Below are 18166 nucleotides of genomic sequence, written 5' to 3'. Positions count from 1 at the left end.
TTTTGAGGGCTGGAAAGAACCCTTAAAATTTGGTCATTTGACAGATAAGGCAGTTAAGCAATTTCCCTAGTCATGCAGGCCACAGAGTGACCAAGCTGAGACCAGAGCCCAGACTTCTTGACTCATGCTCTGCCCACAGCCTTCTCACTGTGCCACTGTGAGCTGATTAGCTGCTTTTGTTTCTATTTTATCATTTTGGAGGGCGACAAGAAGAAACATATATTGATAAAAGTTGGCTGGGTATGGTGGTTCACACCTGTGATCCCAGCACTTTGGGAGGTCCAGGTGGGCAGATCACCTGAGGTCAGGAGTTTGAGATCAGCCTGGCCGACATGGTGAAACACCATCTCTACTCAAAATACAAAAATTAGCTGGGCGTGGTGGCAGGCACCTGTAATCCCAGCTACTCGGGGGACTGAGGCAGGAGAATCACTTGAACCTGGGAGGCAGAGGCTGCGGCGAGCCGAGTTCGTGCCACTGCACTCCAGCCCGAGTGGCAGAGTAAGACTCTGTCTCAAAAAAAAAAAAAAAAAAAGTTCACAAAGAGGTTCTCAAAACCATGTACTTAAAATAACTGACCTCATACCGGTGAGATTCACGAAGCAAAAACTATTAGACACAATCAGAATTTAATAAGCCAAAGGAGTAGGAGACTATAATTTGTATTTTGGTAGACTATAATTTGTACAATGCTTTCCCACATGACTAGCAGACAAGTAAGAAAGAAACTAGGAAACAAAATCTCCATAAATTCTAACAAAGATAAATCACATAGGTCTCATTCTAGTTTTTGTTGTTGTTTTTTGTTTTTTTGTTTGTGTGTTGTTTGAGACAGAGTCTTACTCTGTCGCCCAGGCTAGAGTGCAATGGCGCAATCTCATTCAAGCGATTCTCCTGCCTCAGCCTCCTGAGTAGCAGGATTACAGGCACATGCCACCGTGCCTGGCTAATTTTTGTATTTTTAGTAGAGATGGAGTTTCATTCACCATGTTGGCCAGGCCAGTCTCAATCTCCTGACCTCAAGTGATCCGCCTGCCTTGGCATTCCAAAATTCTGTGATTACAGGCATGGGCCACCATGCCTGGCCATAGGTCACATTCTGTATGATAAAAGATGACATAAACAAAGCTTAAAGGCATGAAATAGATGGAGAGACGATACAACATAGAAAACAGATGGAAGTTAGTATCTATAAAGTATTTTTAAAATTCCTGCAAATATGAAAATAGAATAATGGACAAGAGATACAAGCAGGTAACACTCAGAAAAAAAAATATGAAAATAGGCCAGGCGTGGTGGCTCATGCCTATAATCCCAGCAGTATGGGAAGCTGAGGCAGGTGGATCACTCTGAGGTCAGGAGTTTGAGACCAGCCTTGCCAACATGGTGAAACCCCATCTCTGCTAAAAATACAAAAATTAGCCGGGCATGGTGGCAGGCGCCTGTAATCGCAGCTACTTGGGAGGCTGAGGCAGGAGAATCGCTTGAACCTGGGAGGTGGAGGTTGCAGTGAGCAGAGATCGCACTATTGCCCTCCAGCCTGGGCGACAAGAACGAGACTTGGTCTCAAAAAAAAAAAAAAAAGAAAATACCCTCAACCTAACTAATCAGAGAAATGCAAATTAGGATAAGATAGTTTTGCACATCATATTGGCAAAATTTTTAGATTGATAATGGCCAGTATCATGTGGGGAAAAGGACCTTCTTGTGTGCTGTTGGCAGAAATTGTACATTGGTGCAGGAATATTCAATTTAGTAAGAAAGGTGTGCTCCCAGGAATGGGAGCACTCGAGGAAACAGCCTATATAAAGTTGTTATAGATGTGTCCCTTCTGAAATGCCTTCCCAGTACAATTGATTGCTCTAAAGACAAGAGTTTTTGGGGCAGACTCAGGGAGAAGGAAGGGCTCAGCCCCACGGATGTTCCAAGCATTAAACCTTTTGTCCACTATCTGGCTGTCTCAAAAAGCAGTCAATCACTGGGCGCAGTGGCTTACACCTGTAATCCCAGCACTTTGGGAGGCTGAGGGAGTGCATCATTTGAGGTTAGAAGTTTGAAACCAGCCTGGCCTACATGGTGAAAACCCCCTCTACCAAAATACAAAAATTGGTCGAGCGTGGTGGTGCGTGCCCATAGTTCCAGCTACTGGGGAGGCTGAGGCAGGAAGATTGCTTGAACCGGGGAGGCTGAGGTAGCAGTGAGCTGAGATTGTGCCTCTGCACTCCAGCCTGGGTGACAGAGCAAGACTCTGTCTCAAACAAAACAAAACAAAAACAGTCAACTTACAGCCAAACCCAGAGCCAAGGAACATTTCCGAGGATTCTGCCATTGTTGGGCACCTTCATGCACTATGTCCATGAGGAAGGAAAGAGCCTCCCTTTGCAGGAAACTGGTTCAACTTGGCCCAGATCTAATGCTGATAATTGGCAGAACCACTTCCCACTACACCATGATCATGCAGGTGTTCCTGTGAGTGTGATTTAGCTATTGGGTGTGAACTGAGAGGAGATTTTGAGAGGTGGGTGTCTCTTCTGACAAGCCTGCTTTTATTTTTATATTTCTGAGGGGGAGTATGGAGAGAGGGGAGGTTTTCAAAACTGCTTCTCTGAAACTGCGATAAGGCATGGTAGAAATCTAGCTGCGTGGCGTAAGAAGCGCATGAAGGCCGGGTGTGGTGGCTCATGCCTGTAATCCCATCACTTTGGGAGGCTGAGGTGGGCGGATCACCTGAGCTCATGAGTTCGAGACCAGCCTGGGAAACATGGCAAAACTTCTTCTCTACCAAAACTACAAATAATTAGCTGGGAATGGTGGTATGCGCCTATAGTCCCAGCTACTCAGGAGGCTAAGGTGGGAGAATCAGCTGAGCCCTGAAGGTCGAGGCTTCAGTGAGCTGAGATTGTGCTACTGCACTCCAGTCTGGGCAACTGGAATGAAACCCTGCCTCAAAAAAAAAAAAAAAAAAAAAAAAAAAGTACATGAAATGAAAAGCAAACAGGAGCGCAGGTGTTTCTTGGGCCACCGCCTCCTTTATGAGAATGCACTCTGTGCAAAGGGCCAACCCCGCCTAGGCTAGGGATGGTTCTGCCCCCTAGTGTTCACAGGGAGGCACAGCATGGCCTGCAGCCTCTCTCCCAGCTTGGTCCTCACTGGGGTGAGCTCCTGGAACATGAAGGACCACAGTAGTACAAAGAGTCAGCCATCCGAGGAGAGGGAGCCGTGCTCGCGTGGAAATTCCACACACTGTACTTGGAGGCAGGCAGACAGGGAAAGGCCTCGACTGGAAGAGTCGGTAGAGGATCCAACACCATGCTGCTGGCTTTTTTTTTTTTTTAAACAGTCTCGCCCTATTGCCTAGGCTGGAGTGCAGTGGCTTGATCTTGGCTCACTGCAATCTTCCTCTTTCAGGTTCAAGTGATTCTGGTGCCTCAGCCTCCCATGTAGCTGGAATTACAGGTATGCACCCCCATGCCCAGCTTATTTTTGTGCTTTTAGTAGAGACAGGGTTTTGCCATGTTGGCCAGGCTTGTCTCGAACTCCTGACCTCAAGCGATCTGCTTGCCTCAGCCTCCCAAAGTGCAGGGATTACAGGTGTGAGCCACTGGGCCCGACCCCAGCCAGCTGGCTTTCTAGCCTGCCTAACAGTCTGTGGATTAGAAAGGATTGATGACCAAGTAAGCACAGTGGCATTGTAACCTTTCCCAGGAGGAAGCTGGCAGCCAGCACTCGTTCATCTAGAAAGCCCAGACATTTAGGAAGGAGGTGGCAAAGGAGAGCACTGTCTTACAAGTGCCGACACTCAGTGAGAGGGAGCGGGGCTTCAGGACCTGGCAGCAAGTAGGCACTGGGCACTTCGTCTTCCCTGCTAGATTCTCAACTTCTCCAACTTAAGGCCCAGATCGCTGTTATTTATGCATAGTGCCTAGCATGTGGAAGATCTCCCTCTTTTTTTTTTTTTTTGAGATGGAATCTCGCTCTGTCGCCCAGGCTGGAGTGCAGTGGCACAATCTCGGCTCATTGCAAGCTCCGCCTCCTGGGTTCACACCATTCTCCTGCCTCAGCCTCCTGAGTAGCTGGAACTACAGGCGCCCGCCACCACATCCGGCTAATTTTTTTTTTTGAGACGGAGTCTCCCTCTGTCGCCCAGGCTGGAGTGCAGTGGCCGGATCTCAGCTCACTGCAAGCTCCGCCTCCCGGGTTTACGCCATTCTCCTGCCTCAGCCTCCCGAGTAGCTGGGACTACATTAGCTGGGACTACAGGCACCCGCCACCTCGCCCGGCTAGTTTTTTGTATTTTTTAGTAGAGACGGGGTTTCACCGTGTTAGCCAGGATGGTCTTGATCTCCTGACCTCGTGATCCGCCCGTCTCGGCCTCCCAAAGTGCTGGGATTACGGGCGCCTGCCACCATGCCCAGCTAATTTTTGTATTTTTAGTAGAGACGGTTTCGCCATGTTGCCAAGGGTGGTCTCGAACTCCTGACCTCAAGTAATCTGCTCTCCTCGGCCTCTGAAAGTATTGGGATTATAGGCGCGAACCACCACGTCCTGTCAATAAAGCCTTTTTCCATCTGGACTCTTCTTTTACATTCACAGCAGCCCAGTGTGGTCAATAGGGTCCCAAGATAGAGAGGAGACTTTGATGCGCAAAGAGGAGGCTCTCTTAAAATGACAGGGACTCCACCTCTTTCCCTGAGACAAGATTGCCTGGAATTTCCAGGACTCTTGGCCCTCGGCTGTTTTGTAAGATGTCCATGTGGGCCTTGCCCTCTGTGCTTTTTCTTTTTGGCTGTGAAGAGGAGAGAGGGCAGGAGAACCCAGCAGCGGGGCTGGCGCCATGAGCAGAGCGTCCAGGCTCAGGGCATTGGGGCGGCCTCCTGAGGGGCAGCAGCTACATGGGGAAGAGATAGTGCTGACAGCTGGAGGCTGCACAGGCCAGGAGCCTCCTGAGTGTGATGGGACTTACTGTCCTCCATGGTGCCTCTGCCTGCCCCTCCCTGCCACATTCTGATAAATGGAAAGGCGGGTTTGAGGAAAGGACAGGCTTTTCCATCTCTTGAGGGAAAAGTGGGACATGAAAGCCAAATGGGAGCAGGAGGAGAACAGCCTGACCCAGGGACGAGCTGCTTTCCTCTCCGCAGCGCAGCTTTGAGCGCAGGGGACATGGAGAAGGACTGGGCTGTCACCTTGCCCAGAACTCTTGGTGGGAGACAAGACCTCCTGAACTGGGTGGTCCTGGGGAAAATGGGCTGGCTCAGAGAACCCAGTGGGCGCCTGTCATGCCACGACTCCAATCCATCACCACCGCCATCTCCATCTCCTCTCCTGCCCCTCCCGCTCTGTCTCACCTCAGCTCTCCCTGTTGTATTTTCCACAACTGCCCAGGGAGCAGCCAGGGGACTCCATTTGGTGCCGTTCCACTGGCACCCACCAGTCAGCCAAACAGCCTCACAGACGTGGGCAGCTTCCTGGGACCCGGGGTGCCCACTGCAGGTGTTCCTAGCAGGTAGGTATGGACAGTGGGCAGTCTGCTCTAGGGCAGGAGAGCCACCCGAAGCCTGGCCTTGCTCCTCCCAGCCCCATCAGCATCTCCTGGCGGTTCTCCCTTCCCCTCCTCTCCCTCACTCACCCTGAAGAGCAAGGTGGGTTGGCATCTCCTGGCCCCTCACTCAGGTTTGATTGGCCCTGGCAGCTGTGCATGACTTCTCTCTCCCCGTGTCGCAGCCTTTTCGGGATGGCCGGCCAGGTCCCCCCACTCCAGTCTGTCACGATGGGCAGCAGCAGCAGCACAGGGCTGGCCTTTGGAGGTGAGTCCTGCCTGTGGAGACCCAGGGGAGGGGACCTGAGGCCAGGAGGAGTCTGGGGACTCTGGACAGGGTGGGAAGGGGATAGATTGAGGAATGCTTAGGCATCACAGGATGAAGCAAGTGAGAAAAAAAGTAACCATCTCTCTCTCCCTCTGCTCCCCATTCCACCTGGGCAGCCTTCACCAACCCTTTTGCAGCTCCCGCCGCCCAGCCCCCACTGCCTTCCACCAACCCATTCCAGCCCAATGGCTTGGCGCCAGGTAAGCCTCCAGCACGGTCCCTTGTCCTGACCGTCTGAGACTCCCAGGGCTCACATTACCCTGCAGTCTCTCACTTAACCCTTTGTCTCACGCTGTCGGGAGAAGCAGACAGCCTGGTTCTTCCCCTGCCCACACGGTGCCAGGCCACCTAGCACCCAGGTCACAGAGCCAGAGTTTAGAATTAGAAGCACACAGGCAACTACTTACCGGAGACCGCACTGAAGACTGTTTTAAAGTTGACCAACAGTGGCAACGATTCTCCTGTCTCCAGCCCTCGGCAGTGTCCCTTTGGGCACCCAGCCCCAGTCTCTTCTGTGCCCCGAAGATTAAGCCACCTGAAACACTCACGCTGTTCCCTGCTTCCATCAGTTCCAGGCCTGTGGTCTCCTCTCACCCCAGCCCTCCCCAGCCTCTGCTGCTCTCCCTTCAGACTCATGCTGGCTGAAGCCTCGAGGCCAGGGAGAGAGGAATAAGAGTGAATGCAGCAGCGCTGTGTGGTGGGCCCGTTGCTGAGGGTTTTGTGGCCCTGATTTAATCTTCACAGCAGCCCTAGGAGACGGACTGTCCCCATTTTAGAGATGAGAGAACTAAGGCACAGACAGCGTTAGAAGTTTGCACCGTTTTTGCAGTTTAGCAGGTAGTGGGAGGCTAGCCCAGTCCTGCACCATGCCCGTGTCTGGAACCACTATGCCCTCCCTGCCACGCACCCCTGGGCAGGGAGAGGGCAGGGTTGTTTGGTGGTGTGAGAAGCAGAAGAGTTCCATGGCTGGTTCAGGGTATTTCTGCTGGGTCCCTCACTTCTCATGTCAGGAAAAAACTATATCCCATTTTCCCATCTTGGAGGGACTTAGGAAAAACAGTTCTCCAGCCCACCTTCCAGAAGTTCACCCGAACCTCTCATCTCTCACTTCATAGGGCCAGGCTTTGGGATGAGCAGTGCTGGGCCTGGCTTCCCCCAGGCAGTGCCACCCACCGGGGCCTTTGCCAGCTCCTTCCCAGCACCGCTGTTCCCCCCGCAGACCCCGCTGGCTCAGCAGCAGAATGGTAAGAGCTGCAAATGGACAACCCCTTTCACCCCGTCCAGTCTCTGCATAGAGATCAGTTAGTTGTCCCTCCGACCTCATCAGAGCCCATGCAGTGCTGTTTCTGACCAGCAGGGGGGGACCAGGGAAGCGCCAGACCTGCCCGGGTACTTCCACTGCTCCCTTCCCTTACTCCCCCAGTTTAGGAGGGCCTCCCTTGCTGTCTGCCTGCAGGAAGGTAGGCTGGTGTCAGCTGAGTGACTGCTCTCGCCCCCCAGGCTCTTCCTTCGGGGACTTAGGATCAGCCAAGTTGGGGCAGAGGCCACTGAGCCAGCCAGTTGGGATCTCCACCAACCCCTTCATGGTGAGTACCCCAGCAGGGGTGCTGTGGTACGGTGAGTGGGCTTTCCCTCTGGGACAATCCTTCCAGAAGAGGCTGATGTGAGGTGGCCCCTGCGCCCCTTCCTCGTGAAGGTCTGCGTTGTCCAAGCCAGGGCTGAGCTTGGGCCTCAGCTCTTCTGGGCGCTGGCATCTCCCATGCCATTCCATCCCTGTCCTTGGCTCCCTTCTCCCTCACTTTCCTTTTTTTTTTTGAGACAGTCTTGCTCTGTCTCCCAGGCTTGACTTCAGTGGCCCAATCTCGGCTCACTGCAACTTCCACTTCCTAAGTTCAAGCAATTCTCCTGCCTCAGCCTCCCGAGTAGCAGGGACTACAGGTGTGCACCACCACACCTGGCTAATTTTTGTATTTTTAGTAGAGATAGGGTTTTCCCATGGTGGCCAGGCTGGTCTTGAACTCCTGACCTCAGGTGATCAGCCCACCTCAGCCTGCCAAAGTGCTGGGATTACAGGTATGAGCCACCAAGCCTGGCCTCTTCTCCCTCTCTTTCCCACTGCCCTCAGCATAGCGATTTTTCAGGAGAAAGGACTCCTGGCTGCCTTTCTTCTAAGCTTCCAGCTCCTCTCCCCTAACTGGAAAATGTGTTATTCTTTCTTTCCAGACTGGACCTTCATCAAGCCCATTCGCCTCCAAGCCTCCAACCACCAACCCCTTCTTGTAGCACTGTGTTTTTGGGGGACCTCTTCCCTGCCTTCTGGGGCCCTCTGCTCCCTAGAGCTCTGGTGACCACTTACCTGTGGGCATTTCTGTGGGCCTTGGGGATGGTGGAGGTGCTAATGCTTTGCTTGGGGCCTACAGGTGAAAGGTGGCTGTCCTCAGATTCCACAAAGCCTCTGCTCCCCTCCCTCGTCCCACCCCCACCCAGGCAGGAAGCCCAGGAGGAGTGCGGGCAGGGCCTGGCCTGGAGGAGTGATAGTTGAGGGGAGGGATTTTTTTCAAATGATCAGTTAGGACAGCTCCCTGCTCCCCTGCTCTCATTGCACAGTGCTCCCCCACTCCCAGCCCTGTGGGTGGAGGACATTGCGAGCACAGGCTGGCCAGCCTTACCCCATGGGAACAGCTCTTCTCTTGGCCCAGCTCGCCAGCGCTGTGCTCCTCGTGGATGGGAGTGCAGTGGGGAAGGTAGGGGAAACACGAGGCACAGTGTTGACGGGGCAGTGACCAGACAGTCCCGGGAGCCAGAAGGCCCAGGTGGCCCAAGTGCTCTTGGTGGCCCAGCTTGGCCAGCACATACTTTCCTCCTGCAGCACCCCCTGCTGAAGGGGTCCCCCATTGTTTTGCTTCCCCAGCGCCCAGGATGAGCGGTTTACCTTTGAGCTCACCCGGGCCCAGCTCCTGTCAAGCACTTTAGTTAGCTGTTGGTGTCATGTTTGGATACCAGTGTTTTATATTTATACATAGAGAGGATTTTCTAATATAGCCTATTATATATAAATAGATCTATCTATATGCACATACATATATACACACACCCAGCCGATCTCCCGCTCCCAGACTGCTCTCATATGTGGGGAATGGGATGAATCCCCAACTGTGCCTCGACCATCAAAGCCGGAGCTCCAGGGCTGGAGGGGGGCAGCTATGTGTCCTGACCCCCACCATTCCCAGAGCCTGGGTTTTCCAGGGAAAGGCTTTGTGCAATTGCCTGGTCTTTTTTTTTTTTTCTCCATGTGCCTCCCCATCCCCAAATCTCTGCACCAAAGCTCATTGCAGGCAGTGTTAGAAAAGAACTGCATTTGAACGAAAGAGAAAATGGCTCTCGTGGTTTTGCTTCAGGCCACTTTGAAGGGATGCAGGTCAGTCAACATGACTGATCCTTGACCTGGCTCTGCTGGGCTGGACTGCCCGGGCCAGTGATGATGCTGCCATTGGCCAGAGACAGGGCACAGCTGGTCCCTGTCTAAACAAGAGTCCTGCATTAGCAACGAGAAGAAGCATGGCGGGAGAGGGGCCGCCACTGCCGGGGACTGGAGTTTGTTTGATGTGAGGGGAATGCCCACTTGGGGTCAGGGTGGGCAAAGGAGGTTGGTGCCAACGTGGAGGTGGAAGTAGGCCCCTCCTGGGTCTGGGACATTCTCTGCCCCAGGCTCTTTCCACCTGGGGATGTTGTGGCAACAGCCGTGGTGTCTGGGCTATTTGTGCTAACAAGACAGACCTGGTCAGGGGGTGGGTGGCAAACACCTCACCTGGCTGGGCAGAGGCTGCCTTGCTGTTTGGCCCGAGGCCAGGAGAGGCCCCTCCCTTTCCACCATTGCCCTGGCCCCGTGGCCGTTCATTCTTGGGGTTTGTCTGGGTCTTCCACAGAGAGCAGCAAAGAGATATGGGAATTGGGTGACTGGTGTATTTACTTTGAAGATTTTTCTGGAAATACCTCTAGCTGCTGCTGTTTTCTAGGCCGGGCTTGGCATCCCTGTCTTTTCCAAAAATCAGGACCCATCTTTTCTGTTCCTGTTCTTCTCCCAGCCTCTGCCCTCCTTCTGTCTCCTGGGTTGTCTCCCGCTTCGCTCCCTGACCTTTGCTTGTTCCATCTCTTCTCTTTCTCCCCTCTTTGCCACCCTAGATTATTTCTGTGTCCCTCTACCTAATACTCTTACCAGTTCTTTCCTTTCTGCTTAGAGCTGGAGGGAGGGCAGCTGGAATCTGTTATGGTGTATTAGGGGGAGGAGCCTTTCTGTTCTTCCCCCACCAGCTTCCATCACCCTTGCCTTATGCCAGGAGCACCGAGGTTTGGAACTGAGGCTAAACCGAAGGGCTTTCCCCTGCTTCTGTCACCCCATACTGTGTCCCGGCATCTCTTCACTGTCTGGGTCCAGACCCGAGTCCTCCCTGCAGACTCCCTCCCCTCCAGCCCACAAGGACTCCAGCCTGCTCGCTGCCAGAGCTAGATGAGCAGTAAGAAGTTAACGCCAGGTCAGCCTCAGGCCCCAGGGTTCTCTGGGCACAGGCTGACACTAGGAGCTGCCCTCCTTGGCTGGGGCAGCCTCAGCAGCTCAGCCTCCAGCACAATGAGCCGCCTCTCCTGGAGAGTAGCAAAGAATGGAGAAAGGCCTGGCCTGAGAGGAAATGGAGAAAACATTGCCTGGTAGCTGCAGATTCAAACCCACTGCACACACCACGGGGCTACAGTGGCTCGCCTGGGCTCACACCAGTCTTCTGACCGTGCTCTGCTGACAGCAGTCCTCTAGCATGGCCCCAGCATTCAGCCAGGCACCTGTGGGCCATCCCCATGTGTGAGGAAGCAGGAGTCAGCCCCCAAGTGTCTCCACATTGGAGCTTGCAGGTCAGACCTGCGGGCCAGGAGATGGGAGCAGGGCTGAGGGTAGGGGCTGAAGGTGTGGCTCTGTCCCTGTGTTGCCTTCCACAGAGGAGCAAGGCCTCAGGCTGAGGAAGGAAGGGCACGCTGGAACAGCCTAGTCTCTTCCCTGTGGATTCCCCCAACTCCATAATATTCCTCCATAGGGGCTGAGAACGCAGTGCCCCGTCCCTGACGGATGAAAAGTGTACCCTTCAGGTTGGGAGAGGCAGAGCTGAGGTTCTGCCACTTCCTGTCCCTGGGGAGCCACTCAAGTTACCAGGGCTACCAGCTGAAATATTTTCGGGGTAGGGCCAAGGGCAGTGTGTTGCCAAGGCAACTGATGTAGGCCAGTTGCGTGACTCCAGGCTTGTCCTGGTACTCAGTGGGTCCGATCACCTGGCATTGATCAGCACCCACCCCACCCCTGATGCTTGCCCAGACACCAGACCCTCAGATCCCTGCTCTTCCTGCCTTTCCTGCCCATGCATCACCTAGCACCCAAGGTTCAGTGACAGGGTGGTTTGGAGCTGGTCACTGTCATAGCAGCTGTGATTTCACAAGGAAGGGTGCTGCAGGGGGACCTGGTTGATGGGGAATGGGAAGGGGAAGGTATAAAGAGATCTTCCTCAGGTATCTTCAAGCCTCAGGGAGTAAAAAAGGCTCCTGGGCCAGGAGTGCAGCAGGGACAGGGGCCCTTTGGTGGCCTCCTTGAGGCAGCAGCAGGACTGGGAGGGGGAGGGGCATGCACATGTCTTTTGTGACCCTGCCCCTTTGCACATGGTGCCTGTATCAAGGCCCTTGGCCATGTGGGGCTATGGCCTTGAACACAGTCCAGTTTTGGTGGCCATTTACGGAGCCATCGCCTCTCTGTGGCCAACACCTACCACTGGGCAGTTGCCAAGCCCCGCCCCATGCCCCCCCCACCCACCGCCCCACACCACACCGCCTGTGCTGCGAGCCTCTCCTGCACCCCAGTGGGGCTTTGGCTTACCAGGGGTCACCTGGAGCAAGCCTGCATGCTGGCTGGGTGCTGGTTGGTTCCCTGCATCTCCCTCTCAGTGTGACCTTGGAATAGGTGTGCGAGGACCCCAGCTCCATGTACACAGCACTTGTCTCCCATATTCCCATTCACGTGGGGCCCCTTCCCCAGGAAGCAGGAAGCATGGTGGGAAGCCCTGCCCGCCCTGCTCAGGCTGCCCTGGCCCTTGCACTAGGTCTGGGTCCTTGCTTCTGTTCTCTTGTTATGTCTTTGTCATATCTTGTCCCTTGCCTGAGGGAGCTCCTCCCTGAACGCCATCTTTATGGGGGCTGCACGTTGGCCTCTCCTCCCTGACTCTCAGCTTCCCCCTTTAGGCACCTTAGTCGCCTTGGGTGATATCTCAGGGTCCTCTAAGTTCCCGCCAGGTGTCACCTGCTGGTTTGTCTTGTGCACCTTCACCCCCATCCCCCTGGGGGTGGTGGTCAGTGGTCCTTGGATCAGAACTGAGTGCAAAAATGTCCAGTCCCCAGCCCAATCGCAATTTTTTCAAGAAGCAAACGGTACCTCCACCAGGAAGTCCACACATCCATGGTCAGAGCCTTCAGGTGGTCCTGGGGTGGCATTTTTGGGCAATGGTGGTGAGGAGGGACCCAGAGCAATGGGGCAGCCCAAGGGGGTCTTCCTGAGAGATGGCCTCTTCCTCCGAGGTCTCCTTCAGTGGCCACCTGACTGGGTTCCAGCGGGTATGGTCTGTGCACAGGGACTACCCCCTGAACCTACTTATTCCAAGTCACCTCCTATCACCCCCAACCCTCAGGAAACTGAATCTCCAGCTCAGAAATAATCCAGCGTAGTGCTCAGTGATGGTGGCTCCTTGGGTTACTTGGAAGGGCACAAAACCACTCCTGGATGGGAAGGGGTTACACACAGGAAGGACACCTATAGGCCGAGGGGGGCGCGGCAGGAGCCGGCAGGGTGCGTGGAGGCCCCGCTCCACCGCCCTCTAATCGCCAGCGCCACCACCGCTGCCACAAGTCCGATCACACTGGCCTCACACGGAGGCTTTCTCGGTTGCCCGGACGACGTGTTCGGACCGCAGTCAGCTGATCGGTAGAGACGCCCCCACGCTCCCTGCCCCTGTAAAGGCTCAGTCTTGGCGTCGAGGCCGCCTCTCTTGGACTTCCTTACTCAAATTCCAGCGCCCGGGCGACGTGAGGATTCGTCTCGTGGGGTGGGGGCTCAGGAGCGGTCGGCTGAGGGAGGGAGGTAGTGGGGAGCCCAGGCCACGGGCAGCAGCCACCGGGACACTCGCTGTGCGCAGAGCCCTTGCCCCAAACTTCCAGTCAGGAGCCCAGGAGAGACGCTGGACATCAAGACGCTGGACTCCCTGCCCGAGTTCACCAACTCACCCCCACCCCTGCTGGCCTCTCCCCGCGCTCAGGACACGAGACCCAGCCATCTCTGCCTCTCCTGCAGTCACTGTATTGCCTTCGGCCCTGAATGAAGCCCACGAGCAGCGGCCCCGGGGAGAGCCGGGAATGGCCGCCATGCCCCTCAGCCAGCCGCTGCCCTGGGCCTGCCCTGCAGACGTGCGACTCTGCCGCCACCTGCGCGCAGACCCGCCGCGTCCCGAGTCTTCTGAGAGCGATCAGAAGTTTCGGGCGGGCAGAGCGGGGCCCCAGCTCAGCCTAAGCCTGGCGGGCGCGTGCACCATCAACAAGCGCGCAGACGCGCCAGCACCACCTGATCCTCCTCTACACCCACGACAACAGCCTGCGCGTGGCGGCGGCAGGCGAGGCGGAGCAGCAGGCGTGATACAACGCCCTGCTCGAGGCGCGCGGTGCCGCCGAGCCCTGGGTTGCCGGGGACCCTGGGGGCTTGTGGCTGTGGTTTCTCCGTGGCTCGCCCCTGCCCCAGGTCACCGAAAGTTCAAACATTAAAGGGTTTGCATGTTTAGAGTTCTCCGGGCACAGGCCCGGCGCGGTAGCTCACGCCGGTAATCCCATTACTTTGGGAGGCCAACGCAGGCGTATCGCCTGAGGTCAGGATCGCCTGAGGTCAGGAGTTCGAGACCAGCCTGGCCAACATGGTGAAACCCCATCTCTACTAAAAATACAAAAATTAGCCGGGCGTGGTGGCACATGTCTGTAATCCCAGCTACTCAGGAGGCTGAGGCAGGAGAATCGCTTGAACCAGGGAATCGGAGGTTGCAGTGAGCCAAGATCAGCCACTGCACTCCTGGGTAACAGAGCTAGACTCCGTCTCAAAAAAAGAAAAAAAAAAAAGTTCTCCGGGCACAATGAGGCCCAGGCGCTCAGGGACCCTCCTATGAGCATCTTCAGACTCCCCATCCCTGAGACCCCGGCTTCTGCGGCCCAGTCAAGTGGCCTGAGCCATCAGGGGTGTCTGCGAGAGGGGATCGAGCAAGCAGCCCTCAAGACCTTGGCAAGGCTGGGTGCAGCAGCCTCCTACCCCAAGGGGCAGGGTGGGGGCTACATAACCAAGGGAGTGGGGAGTGACTACGAGCCCATGGGGACCATTCCTACAAGTCTGGGCTCAGGAGCCTGGACCCAGGCCAAGGAGCGCCCATCACGATGTGGGGGCTGGCTGGGGACGGGTAGGGGCTCAGCGCTGCTCCTGGCCCCCTCGGAGCTGGCTGGGGAGGAAGTGTGCATCAAGTTACCGGCCCGAGAGCCTCCAAACAGTCACCGCCAGGCCAGAGCCCCTGACGAGCTGCCTCAGCTATGTTGACCTGGACCTGGTCCTTTCTCTGGGGGCACTTGGCGATGTCCCCAGGGCCTGCACGCTCCGCCCGCGTAGCTACACAGGCATTGAGTTCTAGAACTCCCCGGAGGCGCCGGTGAGGAGACCTGAGACCCAGGCAGCTCTCTCCTGCTGACTGATTGGGGGGTGGTGGAGGGAGTGGTATTGTAATGCCCCCCACCCTGCCTCCTAACCCCCCACCACGGGAGAGGCTTTAAGACCCAGATGCCACCTCGGACAAGTGACCTGCAGGGCAACAAGCTGGGGTCTCTGCCCGCTCTGTCCCTTCCAGCTGTGGCACCTAAGTCTTGAGTAGGAGGTTCTCCAAGAAGTTGGGCTATTTTTTTTTTTTTTTTTTTTTTTTTTGAGACGGAGTCTGGCTCTGTCACCCGGGCTGGAGTGCAGTGGCGGGATCTCAGCTCACTGCAAGCTCCGCCTCCCGGGTTTACGCCATTCTCCTGCCTCAGCCTCCCGAGTAGCTGGGACTACAGGCGCCCGCCGCCTCGCCCGGCTAGTTTTTTGTATTTTTTTTTTAGTAGAGACGGGGTTTCACCGTGTTCGCCAGGATGGTCTCGATCTCCTGACCTCGTGATCCGCCCGTCTCGGCCTCCCAAAGTGCTGGGATTACAGGCGTGAGCCACCGCGCCCGGCCGAAGTTGGGCTATTTTATGGGAGAAAATTCTAGAACCCATCCCCGCCCAAACCACCAAAACTACACACTTCTGGGCTTTCTCAGCTGAAGCCCTGATCCTCTGTTTCTCTGCAGAGTTCGTGCAAGAATCTCTAGAGTCTCAGGTCGGCTGTGGCGGGGCCACCTTTCTGCCAATGGTGACATTCATGTGGACCGGCACCCTCCCCCACACACCTGCAGTGCGTTCTGTGTCTCCTCTGAGCCAAACAACTACCCCACCCAGCCCAGAACTGAACTCCGGGAGCCCCAGCACAAGAGGTGTGGGAGCACCAGGGATCTTACCGCTAGTGCCCCCTAAAAGTGAGGTGCCCCTACTTACTCCCCCACCTGGCAGTTTATGGCTCCTTGTTTCCTATAAATTCAGCTCTGCACTGCCATGCAGACCACCCACTCACTCATTAAAGGGGCTCTGTCTGGTCAGCCCAGAAACGCCTTAGGTCATGGATACCCCCGTCCTCCGCCTAACACAGCAGGGGGTGATCTGTAGTGGGACAGAAAGAGACCCCATTCCTGCCTCTATGCCCTACTCTGCTCCCAGCCACACGGGGAGCCTGTTTTGCAAACCAACACTGCTTTATTGTCAACACAACCAGCCCATTCTGCCCCGAGAAGGCTATGGACAATGGGTGTCTGGGGTCTGCGGGAGAGAGAGGTCAGCACCCTGAGAACTGCTGGGGCTACCACAGGGGCTTGGTGGGTCAGAGGTAGGGTCTGGGGGGCCAGCAGGGGGCGTGGCAGCCACGGAGGAGCTGGGCCTGGGTTCCCCCTGGCTCATCTGCAGTAGGCCAGTGAGAGCGATCAGCTCCGGCCCACTGAGCCAGGCGGTGGAGGGGCCCCGGGAGGGTGACAGGCGGGGGAGGACCCAGGCAGACATAATGGGGGGCGGCGGCAGCAGTTTCAGGGAGCCCATCACCTGAGGAGAGAGAATGGGATGTGTTTCCTGCCAGGCACGCCTGGAGGCTGGGGTAAGGCCAGGGAGGGGTAAGAGCTCTCACCTGCTGGGGGGCCTTGGACAGGTACAGAGGGATACGCTGCCCCTGGGGCAGCAGAGGATCCGAGAGGAAGACATCTTCACAGCACATCACCGGGAACCCTAGAAGGAAACACCACTGGGGTGGCAGGCTGTGGGCTCCCACCCCTGGGCACTGGTTCCGGGAGGAGTTGTGGCAGCCTTGCACCCCCAGAGGACCAAGGGAGGTACCTGCATCTGGGTGCGCCTGCTGTCCATTCCAATGCCCTGTGGCAGGGGCCACGGGCCTGAGACCCCTGCCCGAGGCTGCCTCATACAGTGGCCAGAACGAGGGGTGACACAGCGTCCGGCCTGAGAACGAGGCTCCTGAGCTACAGTTGGCCCCCTAGGGTGAGGAGGACAGACCACTGGAGCCTCAGGCCACCCCGCAGCTCCCTGAACACCCCAGCCAGCCCCACAGGTTTGCCCTCAACTCACCCACACCGGCTGAGGGCCCGCTTTCGCTTCGTACTTGGGGTCCCAGGGCGCTAGTGGAGTCATCCTTGAGGGGTCCACCTCCCAGGCCACCTGGGGGGAACGGGGAGCTGGGGGGACACTTGGGGATTAAAACAGGCTCAGAGTCAGAGAAGCTCTTGGCGGTAGTAGAGGCAGTAGGACCCGTCCTACCTGGGGCTCCGGGGGGCTGCTCAGTGGCTGGGCCTGGCAGGCGGTGGGGCAGCGGCAGCTGCTCTCTCCGGGTCCAGGAAGGGCTACGGGATGGGGGCCGTGGGCTGGAGGGGCAGGGACTGAGGCTGCAGTTACACCGCCCCCACGCACCTTCCCCTGGAGCCCAAGGGTGCCTGGTGCAAGGGAGGCCGAGGGACCCAAACTCCGGCAAGTACAATGGAGAAACCTCCGCAGAGGGCGTGGTGAAGGCATGGAGGTCCCCAGTCATTGTCCCCCCGCGGCTCCGGCAGAGCCCCTCACCTGTCCCATGGGGATGTCCCCAGATCCCTGGGGGCGTCCGCTCCGGAGTTCCAGGGCTCGCCCTGGTCCTTGCCCGCCACAAGGCCTAGTCCCTCGGGCGCCTCCTCCGGGCCCGCGCCCCACCGTGGCGGCGACCAGGGCAACATTCCGCGTTCCGGAGCGCAGGGCTGCACCGCAGTGTCCCCGCCGCCCGGCCCGGCCCGCTCAGCCTCCCTCTACCGCGCGGCGCGAACCAGCCCTCCTGGCGAACCCACCCTAGAGGCCTCGCGGCGACGCCGGCGCCCTGTGCGTCTCCCGGCCACGTGGCGCGTGCCCCCGCCGGGCTCCCGCGGGCGCCCCCTGGCGACCGGGCGGTGAATTCCGGATACAGAGGCCCCCCACAATCCCGCGACGCGCGTGCTCTCAGACACAGTTACACCTGAGGGCCACCCAGAGGGCTTCTGGCTTCTGTTTATTGCAGCTGACGCGACACCTGCGACACCCGTGGTCCTTCCACCCAGACCCTCGGTCCCAGAGGCAGCCAGGCCCGCAGGCCAAGGGGGCCCAGGCCCAGGCCGCCCTCACCGAGTGCTTGTCTCAGAGCGTGGAGCCCAGGCGCGTCTTCTGCTCCCGGGGTCCCGGGCGGGGTGGGCCCTGCCCCCACCTTCACCCCTAAGGCCGGTCCAGCAGGGCGTGGACGACAGCAGCGATGTAGGGGAGGCCCCTTCCCGGGGCCCCCTCCTCTTCCAGGATGTGGTGGGGCTGGCACAGTGACTCCTGGGGGAAGGGGCCGGGTTAGCTTCCCCAGGGGGCCCCCCGTGGCTTCCGGCCTGTGGCAGGGGGTCGGGGGCAGACCCGAGCATCACCATGCGCTCAGGGCTCCGTGACAAATGAGACGCAAGAAAGCTGTCAGCGATAACAGAAGGGAGATGACACGGGGGGAGGCGGAGGCTCCGGGAGCATGAGAGGCTGGCATCTCAGAAGGGCGATGCTGGTGGGCACAGAGCCACAGCCACCGCCACGTGGAGCAGACGCGC

General features: G+C 57.2%; 4 protein-coding genes across 8 annotated transcripts in view; 2 read left to right on the top strand and 2 right to left on the bottom strand.

The window, feature by feature from the left end:
* Positions 1-11414, top strand: part of AGFG2 (ArfGAP with FG repeats 2) — a 29400-nt gene extending 17986 nt beyond the window's left edge. For 2 of the 4 annotated variants that reach the window (XM_009199211.3, XM_021933464.2), the window contains 7 exons: positions 3409-3456; positions 5383-5503; positions 5722-5804; positions 5981-6064; positions 6980-7108; positions 7365-7450; positions 8088-11414. In XM_009199211.3, coding sequence (XP_009197475.1) covers positions 3409-3456; positions 5383-5503; positions 5722-5804; positions 5981-6064; positions 6980-7108; positions 7365-7450; positions 8088-8147 — 611 coding nt within the window. In that variant the 3' untranslated portion in view covers positions 8148-11414. The remainder of the gene's footprint in view (positions 1-3408; positions 3457-5382; positions 5504-5721; positions 5805-5980; positions 6065-6979; positions 7109-7364; positions 7451-8087) is intronic. The other 2 variants (XM_009199214.3, XM_009199213.3) reach the window with 1 other exon arrangement.
* A 1004-nt stretch (positions 11415-12418) lies between these two features.
* LOC101021880 lies at positions 12419-13840 on the top strand. The gene is given in 3 exon segments (XM_017954674.3): positions 12419-12503; positions 12796-13489; positions 13491-13840. Coding segments are annotated over 3 exon segments (864 nt in total). The 3' UTR covers positions 13576-13840.
* A 1928-nt stretch (positions 13841-15768) lies between these two features.
* SAP25 (Sin3A associated protein 25) lies at positions 15769-17601 on the bottom strand. 2 transcript variants are annotated; one of them, XM_003918902.5, is made up of 6 exons: positions 17151-17587; positions 16851-16954; positions 16662-16768; positions 16416-16569; positions 16210-16307; positions 15769-16127 (listed from the first exon to the last, which is right to left on the bottom strand). In XM_003918902.5, the coding sequence occupies exons 1-6, from the start codon at positions 17294-17296 to the stop codon at positions 15828-15830; spliced, it is 909 nt and encodes a 302-aa protein (XP_003918951.1). In that variant the 5' UTR covers positions 17297-17587; the 3' UTR covers positions 15769-15827. The 2 variants fall into 2 exon arrangements, with proteins under 2 accessions (XP_003918951.1, XP_017810166.1); XM_017954677.2 differs by having other exon boundaries at positions 16851-17601.
* LOC103881298 (ZO-2 associated speckle protein) lies at positions 17574-18105 on the bottom strand. The gene is given in 3 exon segments (XM_017954678.2): positions 17574-17785; positions 17787-18072; positions 18075-18105. Coding segments are annotated over 3 exon segments (501 nt in total). The 3' UTR covers positions 17574-17601.
* Positions 18106-18166: the final 61 nt, after the last annotated feature.

This window comes from Papio anubis, chromosome 4 (genome assembly GCF_008728515.1).
Source record: "Papio anubis isolate 15944 chromosome 4, Panubis1.0, whole genome shotgun sequence".
NCBI lineage: Eukaryota > Metazoa > Chordata > Mammalia > Primates > Cercopithecidae > Papio > Papio anubis.
The sequence above is the reverse complement of the archived record's forward strand: the minus strand, read 5'-3'. Positions and strand labels throughout refer to the sequence as shown.

Excerpts from the sequence above, each read along its gene's own strand:
- SAP25 (XM_017954677.2), bottom strand. The coding sequence starts at position 17,118 with ATGACTGGGGACCTCCATGCCTTCACCACGCCCTCTGCGGAGGTTTCT. Across the intron at positions 16,769-16,850 it reads GCAGCCCCCCGGAGCCCCAG|CTCCCCGTTCCCCCCAGGTG; the intron begins GTAGGACGGGTC and ends GTGTCCCCCCAG. Across the intron at positions 16,308-16,415 it reads GCAGGCGCACCCAGATGCAG|GGTTCCCGGTGATGTGCTGT; the intron begins GTACCTCCCTTG and ends GTTTCCTTCTAG.